Genomic DNA, 22,531 nt, shown 5'->3' on the forward strand with positions numbered 1-22,531 from the left:
TGGGCATTGCCATTGCTGAGTGCCATGCATACAAATGCAATGAAGCAAGTGATAAGCAGCCACACTGAGCTTTTCTTGGTAGGAAGCAACAGCTGCAAGAGCAGGAATGACTCAGGGAAAAGGACAAAGCACAAAGGGTCCTGGGGGCACCTCCAAAGCCAGGCTTTGTCTCATGCCAAAGAAGAAAAGCCAATGGTTATTTACCCACCAGTTGCTCAGCATCCCCAGGCGCTATGGGATGTACACTTGGCTTCACTCTGTTTTTTTTCAGTCTCTCTGCAACACTGGGATTTCCCATCCCATTTGCAAAAAGTGCATCTATTTTTCCCTAGGCCAACCTCCTCCAAGCTCCTTGTCATTTTAATTTTGTTTCTTCTACTTTGCATCCCTTCCCCGCCCAGCAGACATCACAGGTACCAGGCTGAGGCTGGCTTTGCTGTGGTGAAGGACAAAACCCCACCCCAGCGTGCCTTCCTCCCTCACATTCCTTCTTCCTGAGGACTCCTGCACAGCCCAGCACACTGCACACCCCAGGACTCTCACTGCTGCTCCTCATCCAGCAGGGACACTTGGACATGCTCCACGTGGGGATATGGGTAGGGAGTCTGCTGTGTTGTACTGCCAGGGAGCTGGGCAGGAACCTGGAGTGGCTGCAGTGCAACGCCCAGCTATGGGACACAGACACACGCCCAAGGAATGGAACAGCACAGGCTATGCCAGGAGAAGCCAGGAGAGGTCAAGCATCCATACGTATAGCACAGTGCACTGCAAAGAGATGGAGAAAAATGCTCGAGAAGATTGCAGCTCTACAGGAGCAAGGTCCTGATAGGAGACTGCCATTCCCTTCACCCATTGGACTTATCTGAAAGGCAGGCAGCTGCAAGCCTACAGAACCCACAGCCAGAAGCTCTCCCAGGTGCCCGGCACTCCAACATCTCCGGCGCGCCCCAAGTGCTCCACCGTGGGAGAGGCAAATTTCCTTAAGACCGCCCCAGCGCTGCGCATGCGCACCAGTGCCAAGGTGCTCGCTACTGCCGCCTGTTGGATGAAATGCGGTACTGCAGGTGCCGCTCTGCTCACGCATGTACGGGATGGCGGGGCGCGAGTCTGCGCTGCAATTCATGCGTGGATCAGCATCTACATCGCCTCTTCCCCAGCAGGCGGCAGCAGTGAGCCCTCTGTTGTACACAGCTCCTGTAGTACCATGATTCTTCCAGCAGGTGGCAGCAGCGCTCAGTGAGGACCACCCCTCCCCCCCCCACTCGAAGGCATTTGGTCGCGTTCCAAGACAACTCAGAGGGCCGGATGGACGAGTTGTGCTGTTTACTGAAGCAACAGACTGCAGATTCTTTTGGATTGCCGGTGGTAAATACGCTGTCTGCAGAGCACGTGCGAGTTCCAAAAATGTGAATAACACAGCTGCAATGTGTTAAATGAAGGACTAACTCTATAGTGATTTTGAGTTTCCTGGGGAAGTGCTTCACTATAATCTGATGTGCAAATCTCACCCAGTAGGAGTTCCTATGGGGGGCAAGAGAGGCACATCAAGCTCCCCTGCTGCTGCCAGCATCCAAGGTTGTAGGGCACGATGCCTAGGGAGCCATCGTGGAACAGATTCTTTGTATATTCACTGTATTCCACTCTGGAGGTTTCCTCAATGCTGTACCTTCTTTTAGCAAGGGACATCTCAAGTCACCTCCAACACTAATCCCACATGAAGGTAGGTGTGGTTACTGGGGGGCAACAGGTGAGGTGAAGGCAGCTGTAAACTGCAGGGAGAGACAGAAAGATCAGCCTCCAGGAGATGGAGGATGGAAGGACAGCTGCTGTCTGGTAGGCCAATTCCCACTCCTGTAATCTTCATCGCTTTCCCCATTTCTAAAAGTGTATTGCAGCCAAACACCACAGACCTGAAGGGTACAAAAGGGACATCCGATGTGACCACACGGTTACTTGGCCAGAAGAACCCACAAAATATGATGGTGACTTTAGATCTGGAGGCCTTTACCCCATTTCACCACAAGTCATGCTGGTTGGACGAGGCAGACATACACATCCTCATCCTCGTTAGCATGTTGGCATGGAAAACAAATATGACTGGATAATGAAATCAATAGGAAAACAAGCAGGGGCGACTGAAATCAGCTTTGTTTAAAACATAATCAGGTTCCCCTCTTATACAACCTTCTAATTAGCTTTACCATATTCAAAATTTAAAATAAAAGTGAATATCACATGGTTACAGAACCATGTCAAGAAAGGGAGGGAGCTTCTTGGGACAGCAGGACACAGCAAGCTTGCAATAGCTTCTCTTTTTGAGGCAATATATATATATATATATATATATATTTAACCAAAGGAGATTTGGCACATTTACAATTTCTGTTATTGCACCAAGAAGTTCTTATTTTACAGTTCAAAGGGAAGAAATAACTGTTAAGACAAGCTGGTTTCTCAAGTATGAAATTACAGGAAATGTCCTAAACATTTCTGTACAGTAATATCTCAAGAGTTGTAATGCAAGCAGCCTGGACAGAAGGAGGGCAATAAAATGAGTGGTTCAGTTTACCTTCATATATGTGAGGTTTGGAAAACAGACTTCAGGTATGAAATGCAGTTTGCAGGTTAAAAAGCACTTCAGATTTTATGGTTTCTCAAAATCATAGAATCTTAGAGTTGGAAGGGACCTCTGAGGGCCATGTATTCCAACTCTATGCATTGAACAGGGACATCACAGCTAGATCAGGTTGCCCAGGGCCTTATGCAGCCTCACCTTGAAAGCCTCCAGCAATGGGGCATAAATCACTTCTCTGGGCAATCTGTTCAGTGCCTCACTATTGTCACTGTAAAAGATTTTTTCCTTATCTAACTAAATCTACCCTCTTTGTGCCTGAAACCATTTCCCCTTGTTCTATCACCACAGACCCTACTAAAGAGTTTGTCTCCTTCTTCCCTGTTGTTTCCCTTTGGATACTGAGAGAATATTACTGAGTATTTTAAATTGAATGGAAAGAGAAAAGGTAAAATCGTTTGCAATAGTCAATATATCATTATTGTTAATACCAACAGCTGCTGTTTAAAACTGAGGGACATTTGGTACCTGTGACTTGTTCTTTCCCTGTGTCATCAAGTCACGCCAATGATTGTTTTGCAAAACACAAGGAAGAGGACAAGAGGGAATGGCCTCAAGCTGTGAAATTCTTATGCTTCCAGAGACTCAAGATGAATACTAAAAAAGATAAAATACCTGCAAATAAGAACATATTCCATATCCACATCCATCCCCATCTTTTGCAATTAAAAGTGCCTTTAGACTTTCAAAAGCAAATCCTGTCCAAATAGTAAGTTTTTGCTGATGAATCTAGCAGTTATCTTAACATAGAAGGCATTTACTTTGTTGTTCAACTAAAGATGTTTCATTTTCCTTTTCCAGAAAGAAAAAGAAAACCAGTAGTATTGGTCATACGATGCACCATCTTCAATGGTTTAACAATTCTTTAAATCTGCAAAGAGAATTATGTGACTCTAAGATGCAAATACAGGCTGATCTGTTACCTCCAGAAAGCAGTATTCTCTCTCGAACAACTGATTTCACTTGTCTTCCCATCTATTATGGAGTTTTCATTGCAATTATCAGCTCCTGAACAATTACAAGCTCCTTGCAAATTAATTTAACTCACTCCAATCTTTACATTTCTTATTATGGATTACAGCCACCAGATTGAATTAGAAACCCTTTAAAGATTTCTAATATGCACCTTTTTATCCATCTACACCTCTCAACAACTTGTCCAGGATCTTGTCATTTTATATACCCATGCATCATATTTCTTTGTACAGGATTCAAAAATGCAGTCTTGTGGGCTGAGCTGAGCATTGCATAAAACATACAAACCAACCAACCAACCAATCAAAACCACAAAAAAAAAAAAAAAAAGGATCAATAAAAAATAGATCAGGAAATAACTAATAGTCATTGTCACAATGCTTACTGGTAGTGTGTTCTTCATATCATAAAGTATACAGAAGAAATTAAATGAGTCTCAGAAATACATGGCATATTCAAACTAAGATATCAGCATGACAAGAGCCTGAAAAATCTGAAATTCCATAATTGGGGTGATAAAAAATGACAGGAATGCAAAACACTGAGCAATAAGTGAAGGAAAGCCGTGGGCACCTTTCAACACTGACACTGTTAAGAACTCGTGGATCTTAAATGCGAAAGGAAATGTTTGGAGAATTATTTACACAACTCATAATTAGCATGTGAAATTCATTGCTCTAAGGGACAGAAAGCCAGTGAACTTTAATGGATTCTATAAAGGAGGCAGCTTTTCTCTGCACAAGAGGATAACATGATTATTTTAGGGTCATATAAATTCCTTCTTTCAGGGAGCAAGTTCTGAAGGGACTGAAAGTGGGGTAGATTTCCCCTTCACAAGGAGAGCAGTAAAGTGCCATGGGGCTTCCCAGCCAGCCTTGGGAACTCATTTGTATTGGCAGAAACAAGAACCTCCAATTCTATACTGCTAAATACTGTGCTTACGTTCCTCTGTTTCTGTTCAAAACATTCAGTTCCTTCCTTGGAATGAGCAGTTAAGATGTGATATGTAAGACACCTATGTTAAGGCCCTCTCTATGTGACACAGCTCAGCTTCAAGTACCAAGAATACACAACAGGGGGAAAATGTCACTGTGACAGATCTGACATCAAAATAAGTTCCCTGGGGTAAGGTTGACTGCACGTCTATATTACCCTCACCCAACGTTCATTCAGTCCATTCTTAATCTCCAGTGAAAAACAATTACATATGCTTTTACAACCTCCATAGAGGGTCTAGTCCAGCACTTATCCTCACTGCCAACATTTTAATTTATACTTAACCTTAGCATTTCTATGACAGACTAAAGATTTTTAGGCTCCTCTTTTTGTAACCACCTCACGTTTGAAAAATTGTCATCACATCTCCATAGCTGCCTCTGTTTTAGACTGATTCAACTCTGTGCTCAGGGTTGGACACAACATTTCATCTGAAGTCCTAATAACAACAGACAGGGCATATTTAGCAAACATGAAAGCTCCAAGACAGCTTTTCTTGGCTCTGCTGTTGCTACGCCCTTCCAGTTGGACAGTGAAACATTGGGACAACATGCCATTTGCTTTATTCCTGCAAATTATGCCATTAGCTCACAGAAATTTTGTGTAAATAATGTCTTCATATGGTTATGAAAATACCATGTAGGATGTTGCTACAAATTAAAGTTTATACGAAAGAGGGAAAAAAAATGGGTGGGCTTGGCTGACTTCTTAAAAAGTCCATGGTAGATTTTAATCATGTTGGTGAAGCTAACAAGTTTCTCTATTCCATTATTCTCCAGGAACTGTCAATGGCAAAGGGGTTTGGAACCAGATAATCTCTAAGGTCCGACCTAGCCATTCTATGATTCTATGACTAAATTAGTTGATGTAAACTGCAATTTCTAGGCTCCTTCCCATGGCTCTTACCCCATTGTATTATACACAGGTATTACGCTTTCCCATTCCTCATCTTATGAAAATTTCACTCTTCAAGTTCTTCAAGGTGAGTACTAACATTCCTGAGATTGCTTCAGGCTCTGCTCCTCATTGTAGATAAGTGAGATTAAGCAATAGCAAAATGAGACAAAATACCTTAATCAAATTGGAGTAAGCATAAAAAATGGAAGTTCCCATATAAAAAGATAGAAAGATCCACAGTCAAATAGCCAGAAGACTAATACAACAAAAAAAAAAGAAAAAGAAAAGCAAACAAACAAAAAAAGAAAAATTAGCCAGAAAAAAAAGAGAAATATCATGAATCATGCCAATGAATTCATTTTCTTTGTATCTATAAACACCCTCCTTGTACATGCAGATCAAAGTATTTTAGCTTTTAATGTTGTGCCTTTATAGTCAGAAACTAGTTGAGTAATCACCACAGAAGCACAAATTACAGTCTTAATTTGTACCTGCTACAAAATGAGTGTTTTCTTTAATTTTATGAGGATGAAGTTTCCCTTTGTGCAGGGAGAATTACTGCTTGAGATCCACTCCTCAGAGCTATTCACCATTCAGTGGTTCATCAGTTTAATAGCAGCTTACTTGACATGTACAGCATTAATGCTGTTGCTATTTGTTCACAGGGACTCTAAGGGGAGACTGACACAAAAGCATCACTGAGCCCAAAAAGATTCAGTGATCCCAAATCAAGGACTACTGAGGTGAGTGAAAAGTTCTGTTGTTTCACTGTAAGACTTATGAGCATATGCATAGGGAGCTATATTAATTTGATTAGGAATATATACTTTTATTTTGTGAACACTCATCTGTGGATCATGCTAGGAAAAGATATTCACTCATTCTGACTCAAAAAATCTCCTCTCCTCTTCCCAAGTGACGCATCATTGGATGTGAAAATCTGGATTCCAGGTATGCAATTAAATGTTCTACTTTTCCGAGCATCTCAGTCAACCCTCGGGATAAATAGCCTGAATTGCATAAGTGTGGTGTGTTAAAACCCATGAGCTAATATATGGTCACTAGGAAGTTTACATGCCCACTGGAATGACTTACCTGCCTCACCCACCTAATGTGAATTACAATTGGTTTGAGCTGAAGGAGAGGCCTAAAGTTTTCTCTATAAATGCTGCCACGCAGCCAAAGCTTGAAGTCTTATCATAAACCTCTACAGTTGCTCACAGAAATACAAAGCCCAAGACACAGAGGAGCAAGGAAGCATGGCTGGTAAGTGCAAATAAATAAGTAAATAAATAAATAAACAAATAAATAAATCTCTTCCTGAATAGGGGATGGGTAAGTGAATAATTTACCGTATGTTTTTTATTCTGTAGGGTTACTATCTGTAAAAGGCTCTGAACTGTTGAAGTGTTCTACATACTGAGATTTTGAGTAGGTTATTTCAGCATTTTCTTTCCTGAATTTTTCAAAAGACACCAACAAGGAAAAAAGATCATCTGTCCATTACTGTGCTAGAACCAGGTATTATAAAACCGCAAATAGAGCAGGAGAAATTATGGCAAACTGCTAACTATCTTGTAGTGTGAAACTTAATGAATCGAGGGCTTGTTCAAGTATGAGTTAATCTTGTATTAATGAGAATATTTGTGCCATGAGCACAGATACGGACTACATTCCTTCCTGGAGATTCAGAGTCAGCAAAATGCAATATCATTTTAACTATATGTTGAAATTACTGTGAAAGGGACTTTATAATACAGACAAATCAGTACAGATGTCCAGGAGTAAGGTCATAGCAAGAAAGATATTAAATCAAGACACTGTAGCAAGATTGGCTTTGTTCTTGCTTAGGTCCAACTTGTTGAGAACTCAGTAAAAACGGAGTTACTTCCAGGCATGTAGTTCACGCTCTGCTGGATTTATGTGATATTAACTAGAAAAGTTTAGGAAATTAATCAAAAAGCAACCATCCATAGAGCAGAGGATGAAGTACAGAAATGAGAGGTGTTTTTTCCCCTCGTGGAGATTAAAACAGGCAGAGTTACACCATGGTCAAAAAGCTTGATGAGACTCAATTGCAGAAACTCTTAGGATACAAGTATTCATCCATTACAATCACTGAAATAATTCACGTTATTGACTGATCTACTTGTGCTGGTGTTCATCAGCAGCATCTGTTGTTTGCCCGGCCTGACGGTGCTTACTTAATGACTGCATCTGCTAAGTGTGAGATCATCTAGATTTCCACTTGTTCAGGGGCTGGGAGGGAATCAGGTGGACACAGTGGGCATAAGGCTGTTGATTCCCTCATCCATCTCCTCCTCTCAGCAGACCAAATAAATGGCCAAACACAATTTGATAGGCAATCTGAAAGACTGGAGTGATTAGGAAAATCCCTTTAAGAGAAGAACTGTATGGACAGTAAAATAGACAGTAAAAACTTTCCTCTGTAGCAATGGGGAAACAACCACAAAGTAATTGTTTCTGCATTGTAACACTTCCTTTTAAGCAATGATATGCCAATGGCTTAGACATTAACTTTGCCATTTTGGCAAGGCAGTCCCTAAAAACTTCCTTTTTATGCGTGATACATCAGTGTGTCCTTCTTAACCACAATTTTCTCATTACAGTAAATGCAAGAAGCAATAGCAGCATTTAACGAACAAACTGTTATTTGCTGATCACAGCCAGCTCTTGCTTGTGAAATACCCAGGTCATATTGCAAGCCCAAGTTCAGTTAGAGAAGTCAAAAGTACCCAGGGTTTCTCCTCAAAGTGCCAAGCACAATTTTAATGTAAAAAGCTGTGTGTGTGTGTGTGTGTGTGTGTGCACAGGTATATGTGCACAGGTGTGTGTGCCCATGACTGCTTTCACATATGCACACAAATGTGTTCCAAAATCACACATCCTGCAAATACAAACACTCTTCCAGAAAGTTTCAGTGCATCTGTGGGCCAGCCTGTACTGGACTTGGTTTAACAGAATCCAGAAAGAGAAAGGAAGGTGATGCCTAAAGAATGGGAAAAGCATTGTAAATGGTCCTGTACATTTGACAATACTTTTTTTCCCTAAGAGTTTTGACAGTCTGCAGCACATTACTGCTACTAAGCACTCAGTAATTTGTTTCACAGCCTCACACTCAATTATCTCTGCTTGTGTCTTCAGTTTTGTGTCATTACCACTAAGGTGTGAGTCACACCTGCAAGCATCTTGTTTATGTACCAGAATTAGGAGTGCTTGGCCATAGGATGGGTCATGCTGGATTGAAGTTCTTAGAAGAAATAAGCAGAGTCTAACAGTGAACGGAGCTTGCAAAGAGGTAGCTCTGATGAGTGTGCAACTCTAACTGTAAGTTACAACATCCAAATAACATCTTTATTCCAGTTCAGTGGAAGGGATGTGTGTATAAGTGGGAGAGGTAGGGGATTACATTTAAATGTAATAGGCTGTAAGCACCAGGTCATGTCTGGCTATGTGGGAGCTGTCTGGGAAGTCTGATTCATTTCTAGGTGCTGGTCCCTTGGTAGTTTTTGAAGTTGCTGTGCTAGTATATGTCACTATCAACATCCCATCTGAAAAAATCCATAGCATTCCTGCCAAGATCCTAAGGGAAAATCTGAGTTTCCAGGAATTTCCTGGCACGCTGTAACATGTGCCCTGTTAAGTGAGGTATTCTCATAGAATCATAGAACCGTTTGTGTTGTAAGGGATCTTTGAAAGCCATCTGACCCAGTTCCCCTGCAGTGAGCAGGGACACCCACAGCTCCATCAGCGTTCAGAGCTCCTCCAGCCTGACCCTGACTGTCTGCAGGGACGGGGCTACCACCTTATCTCTGGGTGTTCTGTGTCAGTGCCTCACTGCCCTTATTGTTAAAACCTTCCTCCTTATATTGAATCTAAATCTCTTTCCATTTCAGACCATCTGCCTTTGTCCTATCACACAGATCCTGCTAAAGAGTCTGTCCTTTTTCTCACAGCCCCTTTAGATACTGACAGGCCACCCTCAGGTCTCCCTGCAGCCTTCTCTCCTCCAGGCTGCACAGCCTCAGCTCTCTCAGCTGTGCTCATAGGGAGGTGTTCCATCACTCAGAGCATTTTTGTGGCCCTCCTCTGCATGCACTCCAACAGGTCTACTTCTCTCCTGTACTGAGGACTCCACATTTCAGGAGCACCTCCTTTGGAATGGAGGATGAAGAGTGAAAAAAAAAGGAAGCGTTTCTTGGGCAATATATAGGACCTAGAAGAGATCTCAGCCAAGTGCTTTTCCTTATAGACTTGACCAATCTACATCAGCAGGTTCTGATCCTGGAGAGTTTTGACACAGGTCAGTCCACATTGCTATTCCAGGGCCCCAGGGCCCTCCCTAGAGGTTTACAAATATAGTATAAATGTAGAAAAATACTTGACTTCCTGCACCTAGGGTTGCAGGAGTGATTTTGGTGATGAAATTCCTTGCTTAATTATCCGACAAAGGAATGAGAGGAGAGACAGGACAGTCCAATTTCCCAAGGGAATGAGGCAGTCCCCAGTAAGTCATGTCCAGATGTTTGTAACATGGTGCTTCAGGGATATGTATGGAAGAATACAGAAGAAAGACACCTTGTTGGTGTCTTCATCTTAAAGATGAAGATAAGGACTGCTTTCCCACCCTGAAACAAATGCACAATCAATTATATGTGAATTAAGGTTGTTTATTTTTAAAATTACAGTTAGACTTTTCATGTGATAAAACTACTGTCCTATCTTTCCCAAAAATTCTGCTGATCCTGAGTGTTGAGAAGCATTCACAGAAGTAGCTCGAGGAAAAAAATGGATTCACTGAATTAATTTTAGAAGAATGTCACTGTAAATATTGCTCACGAGGAATTCCAAATTAAAAACAATGTGGTGCAAGAAGCAGCATGCTTTTACTAGAATGTTGTTATTATAACAGAAAGAAAAACAACTGAACACTGAAATACTTATAAATTCAAACACAATAAGAAACTTTTAATGGCTATCCAGATTTCTAAGCATAAATACAGCCAGGTTGGATGGGCCCTGGGCAGCCTGATCTGGTAGGTGGCAACCAGCCTATGGCAGAGGCTTGGAACCAGATGATCTATAATGTCCTCTCCACCCTAAGCCATTCTATGATACTGTCCAAGTTTCTAAGTTAGGTTGCAGGGAAGTGCGATCAGAATGTTGAGCCTAAGAAGGAAAAAAAGAAGGAAAAAGAGAAGAAAAAAAAAAAAGAATCTTCAACCCCTTTGTTCATATTAAAGGCTGGAAAGCAAAGAGAGCAATTGAAGCTCCACCCTCCCACAGGAAAAGCTTTACAAGTAGACTTTAAAGAAGTGAAAGGCACCAATTACTCCTTGAGTCAACAGAAGTAGAGGAGGCCATTGAGAGGAAAACTCCAGAGCTGCTCTTACAGGACATATCGATCAGATATGGGCCAAGGTGAGCAAGGGGCAAACCCTTCTGTGGTTCTCTGTTATTCTCTTACATCAGTAAGATGTGTATTCAGCTCTGAATGCGAAGGGAGAGTTTGCAGGTATTTTAAGTTGTCAGCCCAGTGTAAATGGGAGACCGACAAATCTGACACAACAGGAGAAGCACAATTTGGAGAAGGTATCATTGAAAAGGCAGAGGGAGGTTAGAATGCACAGAAAAGGTTGAAACCTGAAGATAAAATTAAGAGCATACAAAAATGTAAGGATTTTGTTTGTCTGTTTCTGATTTGCTGCTAAAATTTATGTTTATGCAAATTGCCTACTTTGCTGCATTTACCTTGGCAGCTGATCTCTGTCTTTCTAAAGACAAGTTTTCCTCACCTCTGAGCCTGTTCTATAACAGATGTGCTTTATTGCTGAGTTTCTAAAAATTATTATTTTTTAAATAGGTACATTCCTAAAAAATCAAAGTACATGCCGCTTACCTAGACGAAAAAAAAAAGCAAAACGTATTCCCCCCATTTGAAATGTGACTGTATTTCTTAGGCTACAAATGTAGTTATTTCAAGGCTTGCCTGACTTGATAAGCTGAAGATTATGCTGCAAAGAACACCTCCCCATGGATGAATCAAGGTGAACACAGGATGCTGATTTTTTACTCAGTAACAACCCAGTCCCACTACTAAGGACTTTCCTATTCTTCCTCTCTATGAAGTGGAAGGGGAGGAAGGAGAAAGAGAGTAAAAACTATTTTAAAAATAAAATATTATTTTTAACTTATTTAAAAAATAATTTTTAAAGAACACACACACTGATATCTTTTCCTTCTGTACTTCTGCACTTCATTTCAATCATCAAGTTAATCTTCTGCTAATGAACCCTCCATAGGCTCTGTCCATGTCAGAGCCAAACCAACCTCAGATGCTTGTTCTTTGGCCTCTGATAAAGCTACAGCTTGCACACAAGAGCATTCCACACCATATTATTTCACACATATGATTTTAATAGTGTTTTCTCTCCAATTCTGTCATCTCTCCCACTGTCAAATGACCCATTGAGCTGAAGATGTCCCTGCTCATTGCAAGGGGGTTGGTTTGATTCTTTAATAATCTCTTCCAACTCAAATAATTCTGATTTTATGTTCTTGTTAGGTGCTTTCAACAGATAAGAACTGGTATTTATATCAGAGATACATGTAACATAAATGTGGCTAGGGAACTCATCATGATTTAAAATGCAGAAACATCCTTCTGGTCATTCTGGTTTCTTCGTTTCTTATTAAGCCATCATGTCATAGAATGAATGAAACCATGACAGAATTAGCTGAGTTCAGCTGGATTCTGTATTCAGCAACTCACAGGTGTTCCATTCTCTCATAGTTCTTTCCTCTTAGATTCTTTTCTGATTTTCCTTTAGTACTGGATATACTACTTTTTTAATAATTACGCAGATAGTTTTTAATAATCTTGTAAAGGTGTAAGCTCTCTCTCTCTCTCTCTCTCTCTCTCTCTCTCTCTCTCTTTCTCTCTCAAAACAGAATAAAATGCTCAGAAATAACTTACTGTGGTGGAAACTTCACATTTTTATTAGCTACTTACAGAAAGTAACATGAAATTCTTGCAATTGTTTACGCGCTTCTTCCTCCTTCTAATGTACTTCTCACTTTTTCTTAGCTCTGACGCAGCCAAGTACTGACTGGCATGTGAAAGAAAATGGGAGAGATCACCACACAAGTAAATTCTCTAGCAAAGAGTTGGTTGTGAGGAGAGGTCAGGCCTTTGTAATCACCTTTAATGGAACAGAACACCCTGAGCAAACCTTTACATTCATCGCAGAAACAGGTATGGCTCCCAACGTCGTTCCCAGAAATTGCAATGCCTAAGCCACATTCTTTTGGCCTGGTATGTGCTATATGGTAGGCAGTTAATACCTCAGAACCAACATGCTGCTTTAAATAGTGTCTGAAGTGTTTGCCGTACTACTTCCACCTCAGCTAGCAGAGGTAGTTTCTTTCATTTTCAAACATATGCCATATTAATCTAATAGAAGGGTTAAAAATCAGACGGGTTTTTTGACAAGTTACAGCAAGCTGAAAAGAAAAAAGTTGTTTATTTTCCTTAAAAGGTCCAAAACCCTCCAAGCAGGCCAAGACCCAAGCCACATTTGGTATCTCCAGCACAGCAAGCAAGGAGGGCTGGAGTGCAGTTCTTCAGTCCACCAGTTCCCACTCCGTGAGCATCTCCATTTCCAGCCCAGCTAATGCTGTCATTGGACGTTACAAGCTGAGTGTTCAAAGTACTTCAGTTGGCAGCTCGTCTCCAGTAGTCCTTGGCACTTTTGTTTTGCTCTTCAACCCTTGGTCTTCAGGTAGGAATATATCAGCATTCCCCTGAAAGAACTGATTTACTTGTAGTTTGATTAGTATTTCCAGTTTCTCCACTTGACCTACACTTCTGCAGTATGGGGATAGAACATTCACCACATAACCTAGCAGTGAGAAAAGAAAAGCATACAATGGTTTCTTAGGACCTTCTGCTACATAAAACCAACTCTGTATCACGTACTGAATGGAGATCCTCTGGCTCCCCCCCCAAAATGCAGATTAAGTTCTGCCAAAACCCTGCAGGTTTTTTATTTATTTTGCCCGCTGTGATTGTATATATCTCTCCTTTGGCTTTTCAGGTGATGATGTGTTCATGCCTAACAAGGCAGAGTGTGAGGAATATGTGCTAGAAGAGTTTGGTATCATTTTTGCTGGCAACAATAATCATATCAACAGCTTTGGATGGAACTTTGGCCAGGTAAACACAGCACTGAACCAGCAGCCAGTGCTTTGTGCTCTTTTTCACATAAGCTGGATGATCAGCATGTTTATTTTTTAATGTTTATCACAGCCATACACCTCAGAAGATCAGGAGTCTGGTAATGCAGTTAGAACTCACTTCAACTTCTATTATATTGATTGATGAGAAAATTTGCAGTTGACTACTTGGTGATATGAGCTAGCACACAGAGTCCTAAGAGTCTGCTGCGCAGTAAAGTGGAGCATCACAGAATGGCACAGGCCTGGCTGCCAGTCCACACATTCTGAGTTTTGAAAATCTCTTAAGAGTTTTAATCTCCACGGTTTGTTGATGGCTCATTTTTATGTGGAATTCTTGGCTGAGCTGCAAAGTTTCATCTTATGGTTAAAGAAATATTAAATGTTCACGTAATTCTACTTATCTGTATATTTTAGCACAGTAGAATGATCTGTGTTTCTAATACACTAACGTATTTCTATAACATAGTTTCAAGCAGATATCCTCAGTATTTGCCTTTCCATGCTGGATCGAAGCTTGAACTACCGTAAGGATCCTGCCACAGATGTATCTCGCCGATATGATCCCAAATATCTGGGCCGTGTTCTCAGTGCAATGGTAAACAACATGTTCAGAAAGTCCAAACTACTGACTGTTCACTTTTCAGAAAATTTTAGGCCAGTGTTTGTATGCACCACAAAGCAGAAATGCGGGCCAGGGAAATTCCTAAGTTGTTGTCTTGGTCTCAGCCTTCCAGACTTGTCTCATTTATGTATGTCTCACACTTAACACTTTGATATCCAGTATGCAAACTCAAAGCTATGTTGTGGGTTGTTATGCTGAGCACTTTGGAGGTCTTTAATCCAGCTTCCCATTTGAAGGGGGTCTACTGGGGCAGTAGATCAGGTCATCCATGGATTTGTCAAGTTGTTTTGAAAATCTCCAAGGATGGAAGTTTCACTGCCCCTCTGGGTAACCAATCCAGAGCTGCACTGTCTTCTTAGTGTCTAATTTTTCTCTTATGTCCAATATGGTCTTCCCAAGCTACAACTTCCTGTCGTTGCCTCTTGGCATGTAACATACCAGTGCAGAGAAAAGTTGGACTCCTGACTTTGTATGCCCCATATGAATAGTTGTAAGCTCTTACTATAGACTCCTTTGTCTTCATCTTTGCTAGACTGAACTAGCCTGGCACTCTCAGCTTCTTGTAAGTGCTGTGCTCTAAGGGCTCATGACCATCTTGGTAGGCCCATCTCCTGGACCCTGCTCAGTGCCACAACATTCCCCTGAACTGAGAAGTCTGAAAGAGGAGCTGGACAGTAATCCTGGCACAGTGATAATTAAAGAGCTGTAACAGCTTCCTTCAGTATTCTGATAATTTCTGGCACTTACTGTAACTCCCAGGGTCATTTCAGCTGAGTTGTCACTCAGCAATCTACTTCCCAGCCTGTACTAATGCATTGGGTTTTCCTGCCCTGAATCCTGAATTCTACATATTTTCATACTGGATTTCATGAGATTTCTGTTGACCCAGTATTCAAGATGCTTAAAGGGACTCTGCAGTTCTTATATCTGCCCCTTCCCCTAATTTAACATTGTCTATACATTTGCTAAGAGTTCATCCTGTTATCAAGCAGGCACATTTTGACAGATTCACTGCATTATATGCATTTATGTCATTCTATCACACAGTGGTAAAGTTGCCACCTCACAACAGAAAGGTTCACCATAAACTTGTGTGTGTCATCTTGCTGAGTACTACTGCACTTGGGTGGGAGAAACAGTGGTTAATTTCTTTTCATTACTTATGAGGACACTTCTATAATTTCTCTGAAACAATGAGATTTCCTCCTGAAGGCCAACTGTAAGCAATGACTTTTGTCCATTAAAGTGTCATTCAAAGCTTTTCTCCTGTCCCCTCCTCCACCACTACTTCATCTATTGTAAGCTCTTGATTTATGTTATCATAAATTTTGTGCATATTTTTACAGGTCAATGCCAATGATGACCAAGGGGTGGTACAAGGAAACTGGAGTGGAAATTATGATGGTGGGAAAAGTCCAAGCAGCTGGACTGGAAGTGGTGAAATCCTGCAAAACTGGAAGAAATCAGGATTCAAGCCTGTTAGATATGGACAGTGTTGGGTTTTTGCAGCAGTATTAACTACAGGTATGATTTATGTAATGCATACAATGATACTGCACAGTGTCTGTGCACTAATAACACTTTCTACATGAAAATATTTCAGAATATTCATCTATTATATCAAACATCGTATTCTGGAAATGGTGCTTTCTGACTGTGGTTTTCCATTCTCCCTTTAGTGCTTAGATGTCTGGGGATTCCCACTCGTCCAATTACAAACTTCAGCTCTGCCCACGATGCAGATGCAAATCTGCGTGTGGATGAGTTTTATGATGCTTCTGGAAATCATTTGAACGAGGGAGCTGACAGTGTCTGGTAAGGTTCTGCAGTATTTAGTAATAGGACCTGTCAGTATTATAGTCTTCAGGTGCAGAGTATAGATTTTGATGACAAATACTCTATTAACTACTGAAAAATTGTCTTTAAAACAACTACATGCACAGGATCAACAAATATTATGCTGCCACAAAATTTGGTATTTTCATTTTTTCTTAATAAAGCAGAGAATTAACATCAGTTACTACAGCAAACTGAAGCCAAGATAGACAAAGTTATAGCTGCCACACATTACTGAAAAAATGGGATGTTACACTGGAAATATCAAATATTGGAACCTAACTTTGTTTGAAGTTATTCTTCAAAACCAAAACCACATTAAACTGTAAGAGTTCAATAGAACAAGCTCCCCTCTCCTTCTCCTAAAAAGGAGAAAGGAGAAATATTTCTTGCAGTGAAATAATTTGCAGTGAAAATAATTATCAATACTAAGTAACAAATGCAATGGAAATAAGCTTTCATTCAGCAAAGAAGAGTGTAGCTCCTCACTGCTTACCTTGTTTGCTTTCCTGCTTGTTCTGTACATGTCCTAAATCAAAGAGAAGATTACAAAAATACTATAGTTTTGTACAATAAGAAGCACAGCTAAAACTAAGGAAGTCCACAGGCTCAGAACTTTTTTTGGGGGGGTGAAAAAGAGGCTCAAGACATCTTGAAAATAGTTCCACAATGCAATTTTCAACTCCTGCATAAGTAAGATTGCCAGAATCAGAATGACAGTCATCAGTCACAGATAAGAACCTTCTGAAGGTAAAGCATTTGAGACTTCTAACTAAGAATACTAATTAATGAACGTGAATAGAAATGCAGAAACACGTACCATGGGCTTGCTTTATTTATTCTTGAATGTAGGAATTTCCATGTCTGGAATGAAAGCTGGTTTTCCCGCAGTGACTTGGGCCCTTCATACAGCGGATGGCAAATTCTGGATGCAACTCCCCAAGAAGAAAGTGGAGGTACACAGATTTCATTCTAGGAGTAATGCTGAAATATCATAAAGTCAGTCATTTTCAGAGAGAAAAATGAACTGTAAAACTGCTGTGAAAGAAATTTCTTCTCCTGCTCAGAAGCGGAATGACAGTTTCTGCCTAATTAAAAAAGCATCAGTTCCTCTATGGATCCCAAGAAGCAAATTAGGTTTCTAGGGCCAGTCTTCTGCAGCTCTTTCTATATTTCCAATGTAGGTGCCTAGAGCTATTGAAGATTAATGAATGCTATAAAATAGATCAAGTGCACATTGAGAATAAATGCAAGACACACTGATTATTGGGTAAATACGATCTATGAGGGTCTGTGTGGATGAAACGGCCAGAATGGGCCACCAGCACTTGGTAATTCAAGAGTCATTGATAAATATCTGCCCAGTAATCTGCTTACTTTAAAACCATCGATTAGTTCTAAGGTCTATTTTCTTGATGCCATAGGAATTTATCAGTGTGGTCCTGCCTCAAGGAATGCCATCAAAGAAGGAGACGTAGATCTGGACTACGACTGTCCATTTGTATTTGCAGAAGTGAATGCAGACTGTATGTACTGGAATTATGATCCTGCAACTAGAAAGAAAACATTATTATTCAACAAGTCGACAGTAATCGGCCAACTCATCAGCACAAAGGCAGTTGGTAGAAATGATCGTATAGATATCACCAGTGATTATAAATATGAAGAAGGTAAAAAACTTCATAGTTCTATATTTGGTTCATTCCAGAAAAGTTACATAAACTTTGTGATAGAAGCCACTTGATTGGCAATTTTGGACATCTATATGGTAAGGGGAAAACTTATACTAAATTTATTCAGTTCTAGCAGAAAAGAAAAGAGAATGTAAAGAGTAAAAAATAATGCCCTCCACTTTCTGATAGGTAGTTGCTTTGTGGGACCTAAATAAGGCAAGTCCAAATAACTTTGATCCATAGTTCTCACCTTTCTTCTATTTTCTACCTATCCTGCAGGTATGGGGAGTGAATGTGATGTTGGGTGTGTGGTTGGCTGTTTGTCAGAGTCAACAGACCACATTATACCATTGCCCTTCCCTTACTTAAGGAGCATTTTCTGTATTAGCAAATAAAACCATACATTTTACAACCATAAACAACCATAGAAATGTAAAGGGTGTAAAATTTTGGACTTAAGATTTTGTTTTACAAGAAGATGCTACTAAAGGGACAGCGACATTGCTGAGGGCAAAGCCAGAAAATTAAGTGTGGTAGTTGCTCTCTAAGTACAGAATTATGATTTGCTGAATAGTCTCTAGCTGTTAACTGTTGAGGGTAATTTTCATTGCTGTTTTTAACAGGCTCTAAAAAAGAAAGAGATATTTTTAAAAAAGCCCGCAAAAAGCTGGGACTTGAGGATAAGTTTGATCCTACAGCACCAACACCAAAGGAAATTGAACAAAAGCCTGATATCTCAGGAAAGTTTAAGATGGCAGGTCCTTTAGAAGTCGGAAAAGACCTCAATTTAATTCTGGTTCTTGCAAATTTACAATCTGAAGTTAAATCTGTTCAAGTAAATATGACTGCTTGGAGCACTGTGTATACAAGAAGACCAGTCCGTGAGATCTGGAAGGACTCCCTGTCTGTCTCTCTGTCTCCTGAGGAAGGTAATTTTTCAAATCAAATAATCACACGATTCTTATTAAAAGTTATCAATAAGCAGGTGTTAGGAGATGGTCAACTTAGGTTGGGGCAATCAGAGACATTTACAAACTGGGAGAAGAACTCCTTGAGAACAGCCCTGCAGAGGGTCCTGATGGATAAAAAGCTGAAAGTGAGCCAGCAATTTGTGCTTGCAGCACAGAAGGACAACAGTGTCCTGGGCTGCATTAGCAGAGGGTGGCAGTGGGCAGGGAGGGAATTGTCCCCATCTACTCTGCCCTCATGAGCCCCTATGTGCAGTACTGCATCCAGACCTGTGGTCCCCAGGGTAAGAGGGATGTTGAGGTATTGGAGTGGATCTGGAGGAGGGCCATGAAGATGCTCAGAGGGCTGCAGTGCCTCTCCTGTGAAGACAGGCTGAGGGAGTTGGGCTTGTTCAGCTTGGAGAAGAGATGGCCGTAGGGAGACTTTCCTGTGGCCCTTCAGTACATAAAGAATATAAAAAAGATGAAAACTGACTTTTTACGCGAACAGATAACGATAGGACACAGGGGAAAGGCTTTAAACTGAAAGAGGGGAGATTTATGTCAGATGTGAAGAGGAAATCCTTTACTGAGAGGGCAGTGAGGCCCTGGCACTGCTGCCCAGAAAAGTGAGCATGCCCATCCCTGGATTAATACTGGGTAGAAAGTCTGTTCCCTTACAAAAGTGCTTATTAGTTCCTTTTTTATTTTTTTTTCCCTCCACAGAGAAACATTTTCCCATTAAGATATCTTATGCTGAATATCAACAGCAGTTAACTACAGATAACGCAATTGAGGTAACAGCTTTATGTCACGTAGAAGGTGGGATTCAAGTACTGGTGCAAAGACACATTGCCCTGGACAACCCTGCCATTGATATACAGGTGAATTATTCTCCCTTTACTCTAAATGCAGTGGCAGAGTAAGGGGAAAATGAGCCCTTTAGGCACTTTCTTTCTCAGGAAGAGATGTTCTGCTTATATTCTGCCTTGGTTCATCACAGTTCCTCATAGTAATCCCTCTTCTGACATGACTGACAATGCTGACAATCTGACCTTTTAAGTATTTTCTTTGCTCAGGTACTCGGTGAGGCAAAAGTGAATAAAGAAGTGGAAGTGGAAGTGGTATTTACCAATCCCATTGATATCGAAGTGAAGGACTGTGTGCTGCAGGTAGAAGGCAGTGACCTGCTGAGAGGAATCCTTATGATAGAGTAAGTACAAAAAGTGCCTCTTCCTGCTACTAAAGATAACTAATCCAGAACACAGCCATGGATGACTTTGAACCAAACACAAGGATGAGACAGAATTTTCCTTTAGCACACAACTTTAAATCGCCTTTCCATCTCACATAGGCTTTGACTCCATACTTTGGGAGGGCAAATAATTACTTTACAATTTGATAGAACTTTCTTCCCTACCCAACAGGCCACGACAGTTCCAGCAAAAGTTTTATGTATGCCCATGCAATAAATGCTATTGAAGCAGTGTATGCTGCTATGGGCCAGACGGGTTGGACCTTCTTGTTCTGACTGTAGGATTAGCAATAAGATATGAGTGTTTCTGTCCACACTATGCCCAAACTATTCTGCATTTTAACCAGGATTTTCTGTTTTGTTTTTAAAATGGACTACGAGTGCCAGTCTGAGTGGTCAACCTTCTAAACAATTTGCATCTACATTAGACAGGTAGCTGTGTAATGTAAAAAGCAGATGCACCAGTGTCCCAGCTTTGTAAACACAAATGAACACAGATTGTTTAGGGACAGGCTGTGATCTCAAAGAGTGGCACTTCTGAAAAAACAGCCCAAAGTATGCTCTATGTGTAGCTATTCCAGGCACAATAAATCATGACTAAAGAGGATGAACATTAGAGAACAGACTAAGCCAGGACCAGCAGTCTACACCTTAGATGACTGGATTTACTTTACTATGGTCTGGAACTTGAACATAAATACTTAAGGCAGGCAGGAAGAGGATAGGGAAAATAGTGAATATTATGATAAATAAAGATTTTCCAAAACAGGAACTATGAGTACATTGATTTTCAAGCTCTGCTTTTAGAACTCCACAAAATAATGATGTTGGGAGATTAATAAACTGAGTCAGAAAGGTTCTAGATGATGTTGAGATAGGGAATGAGAAGACTAGGAAAAAAATGGGTTCCTTTTACTCTAGATCCCAGCTACCTGTGATATGGAAATATGCTGATTAAGTGAACACAAGTGAACATGTAATCCCTGGAGGTGTTAAAGAAACATGTACATGTGGTCCTAAGGAACGTGTTTTAGTGGGTAATATTGGTGGTAGGTGGGTGGCTGGACTGGATGATAGAGGTCTTTTCCAATCTTTATGATTCTGTGATAAACACATACATGCACACTGACAAAAACAAAACCAAACAAAAAACCATTCACAGCAACTTAAGATGGTCACTCTTGCTTGAACAATTATATCTATCTCATATATTCCCTATTCCCTTGAGGGAATTCACTAACCTTGTGTTACATATTGTATACAACTTTATACTCAGGCAAGACAAAATATCACAGGCTAAGACTCTTCGGTAAAATCATAAACATGGATTTCCTAGAATTATAAAATATACTAGTATAAAACATTTTAAGGTCGATTTAGAATTTCCTGGTGTGCAAACACTTTTCTCACGTTGCTACAATCTACTGTAATTCAGGAGTTTGCATCAATACTCCTTGTGGTTCCAGCTCATTCAACACAATGATGTATTTTATGCTTCCTGTTCTGCATGAAGCTCTCTCTTATATGAGATGAGTATGTTTTCACCCTCATCCCAAGTAAGCTTATCTGGATTACTGCATGTTTTTTGAGTCCTTAATGCATGGTCTTGAGTATTTAAATATATACCATAGAAACAGGTTGAAAAAGACCTTCAAGATCAACAAGCTCAACCTCAACCCATCCCAACATGGCCTCTGACTATGTCCCTCAGAGCCACAGTTCTGGAACATGAAAGAAGAAATTATTCTTAATATTCAATCTGAAGTTGATTCCATTGACTGGCTCTCCACTGTTGAAAATGGGAGTCAAGCCACCCAGTCCAGCATGGTGCTGTCAAATAGCTAAGTGTTGCACACTATTTTCATGACCATCTTAGACTGAGCTGATAGGAGTTCTTACAACAGGATGGAAATGGCTAAAGAGTAAACTGACATGTGATGCATAAGCCTATTTTCAGCTTATATTTTTTCTTTTGTTTTCTATTTCTAGCGTACCACCACTGAAAGCTAAAGAGATATCCAGTACAAAATTTAAACTTACCCCTTTTGAGACGGGCTCCAAGCATCTGCTTGTTAATTTCTCCTGTGATAAATTTGCAGATATCAAGGCCTTTAAAACTGTAAAGGTGATTGACTAACAGGAAGATACACAATAAATGATCTTTGTCCCTACCAAATGCAGGGACGTTGTACAAAATGGTGTAAGAAATGTACAAGAAAACTAGGAGAAAAGTAACAGAACAAAGTCCTTGCTTCCTGTGATACGGGTTTATCAACTTTATATCATTAAAATTTTACATTGTAATTTTTAATAAACTGTGGAATGGTTCACTTACTACTGTGCACATCCATGTTAATTAAACAGAATATCTTACCTTCTACTCAGAGACTGATTGCTTGACTTGTGTCTGCTTTTGTTTGGAAATCATTACTTCTGACT

At 40.4% G+C, this 22,531-nt stretch overlaps 1 protein-coding gene across 1 annotated transcript; it reads left to right on the top strand.

Moving 5' to 3' along the window:
• Positions 1-1,091: 1,091 nt before the first annotated feature.
• LOC306952489 (protein-glutamine gamma-glutamyltransferase E-like) lies at positions 1,092-22,229 on the top strand (the record flags this gene model as incomplete). The annotated part of the gene is made up of 13 exons (XM_079543201.1): positions 1,092-1,169; positions 12,605-12,776; positions 13,060-13,302; positions 13,618-13,736; positions 14,226-14,354; positions 15,728-15,905; positions 16,061-16,196; positions 17,070-17,173; positions 17,642-17,887; positions 18,514-18,819; positions 19,564-19,721; positions 19,917-20,050; positions 22,082-22,229. The coding sequence occupies 13 exons, from the start codon at positions 1,092-1,094 to the stop codon at positions 22,227-22,229; spliced, it is 2,151 nt and encodes a 716-aa protein (XP_079399327.1).
• Between the last annotated feature and the right edge of the window lie 302 nt (positions 22,230-22,531).

Source organism: Tetrao urogallus (genome assembly GCF_951394365.1).
Source record: "Tetrao urogallus genome assembly, chromosome: 16".
Classification (NCBI taxonomy): domain Eukaryota; kingdom Metazoa; phylum Chordata; class Aves; order Galliformes; family Phasianidae; genus Tetrao; species Tetrao urogallus.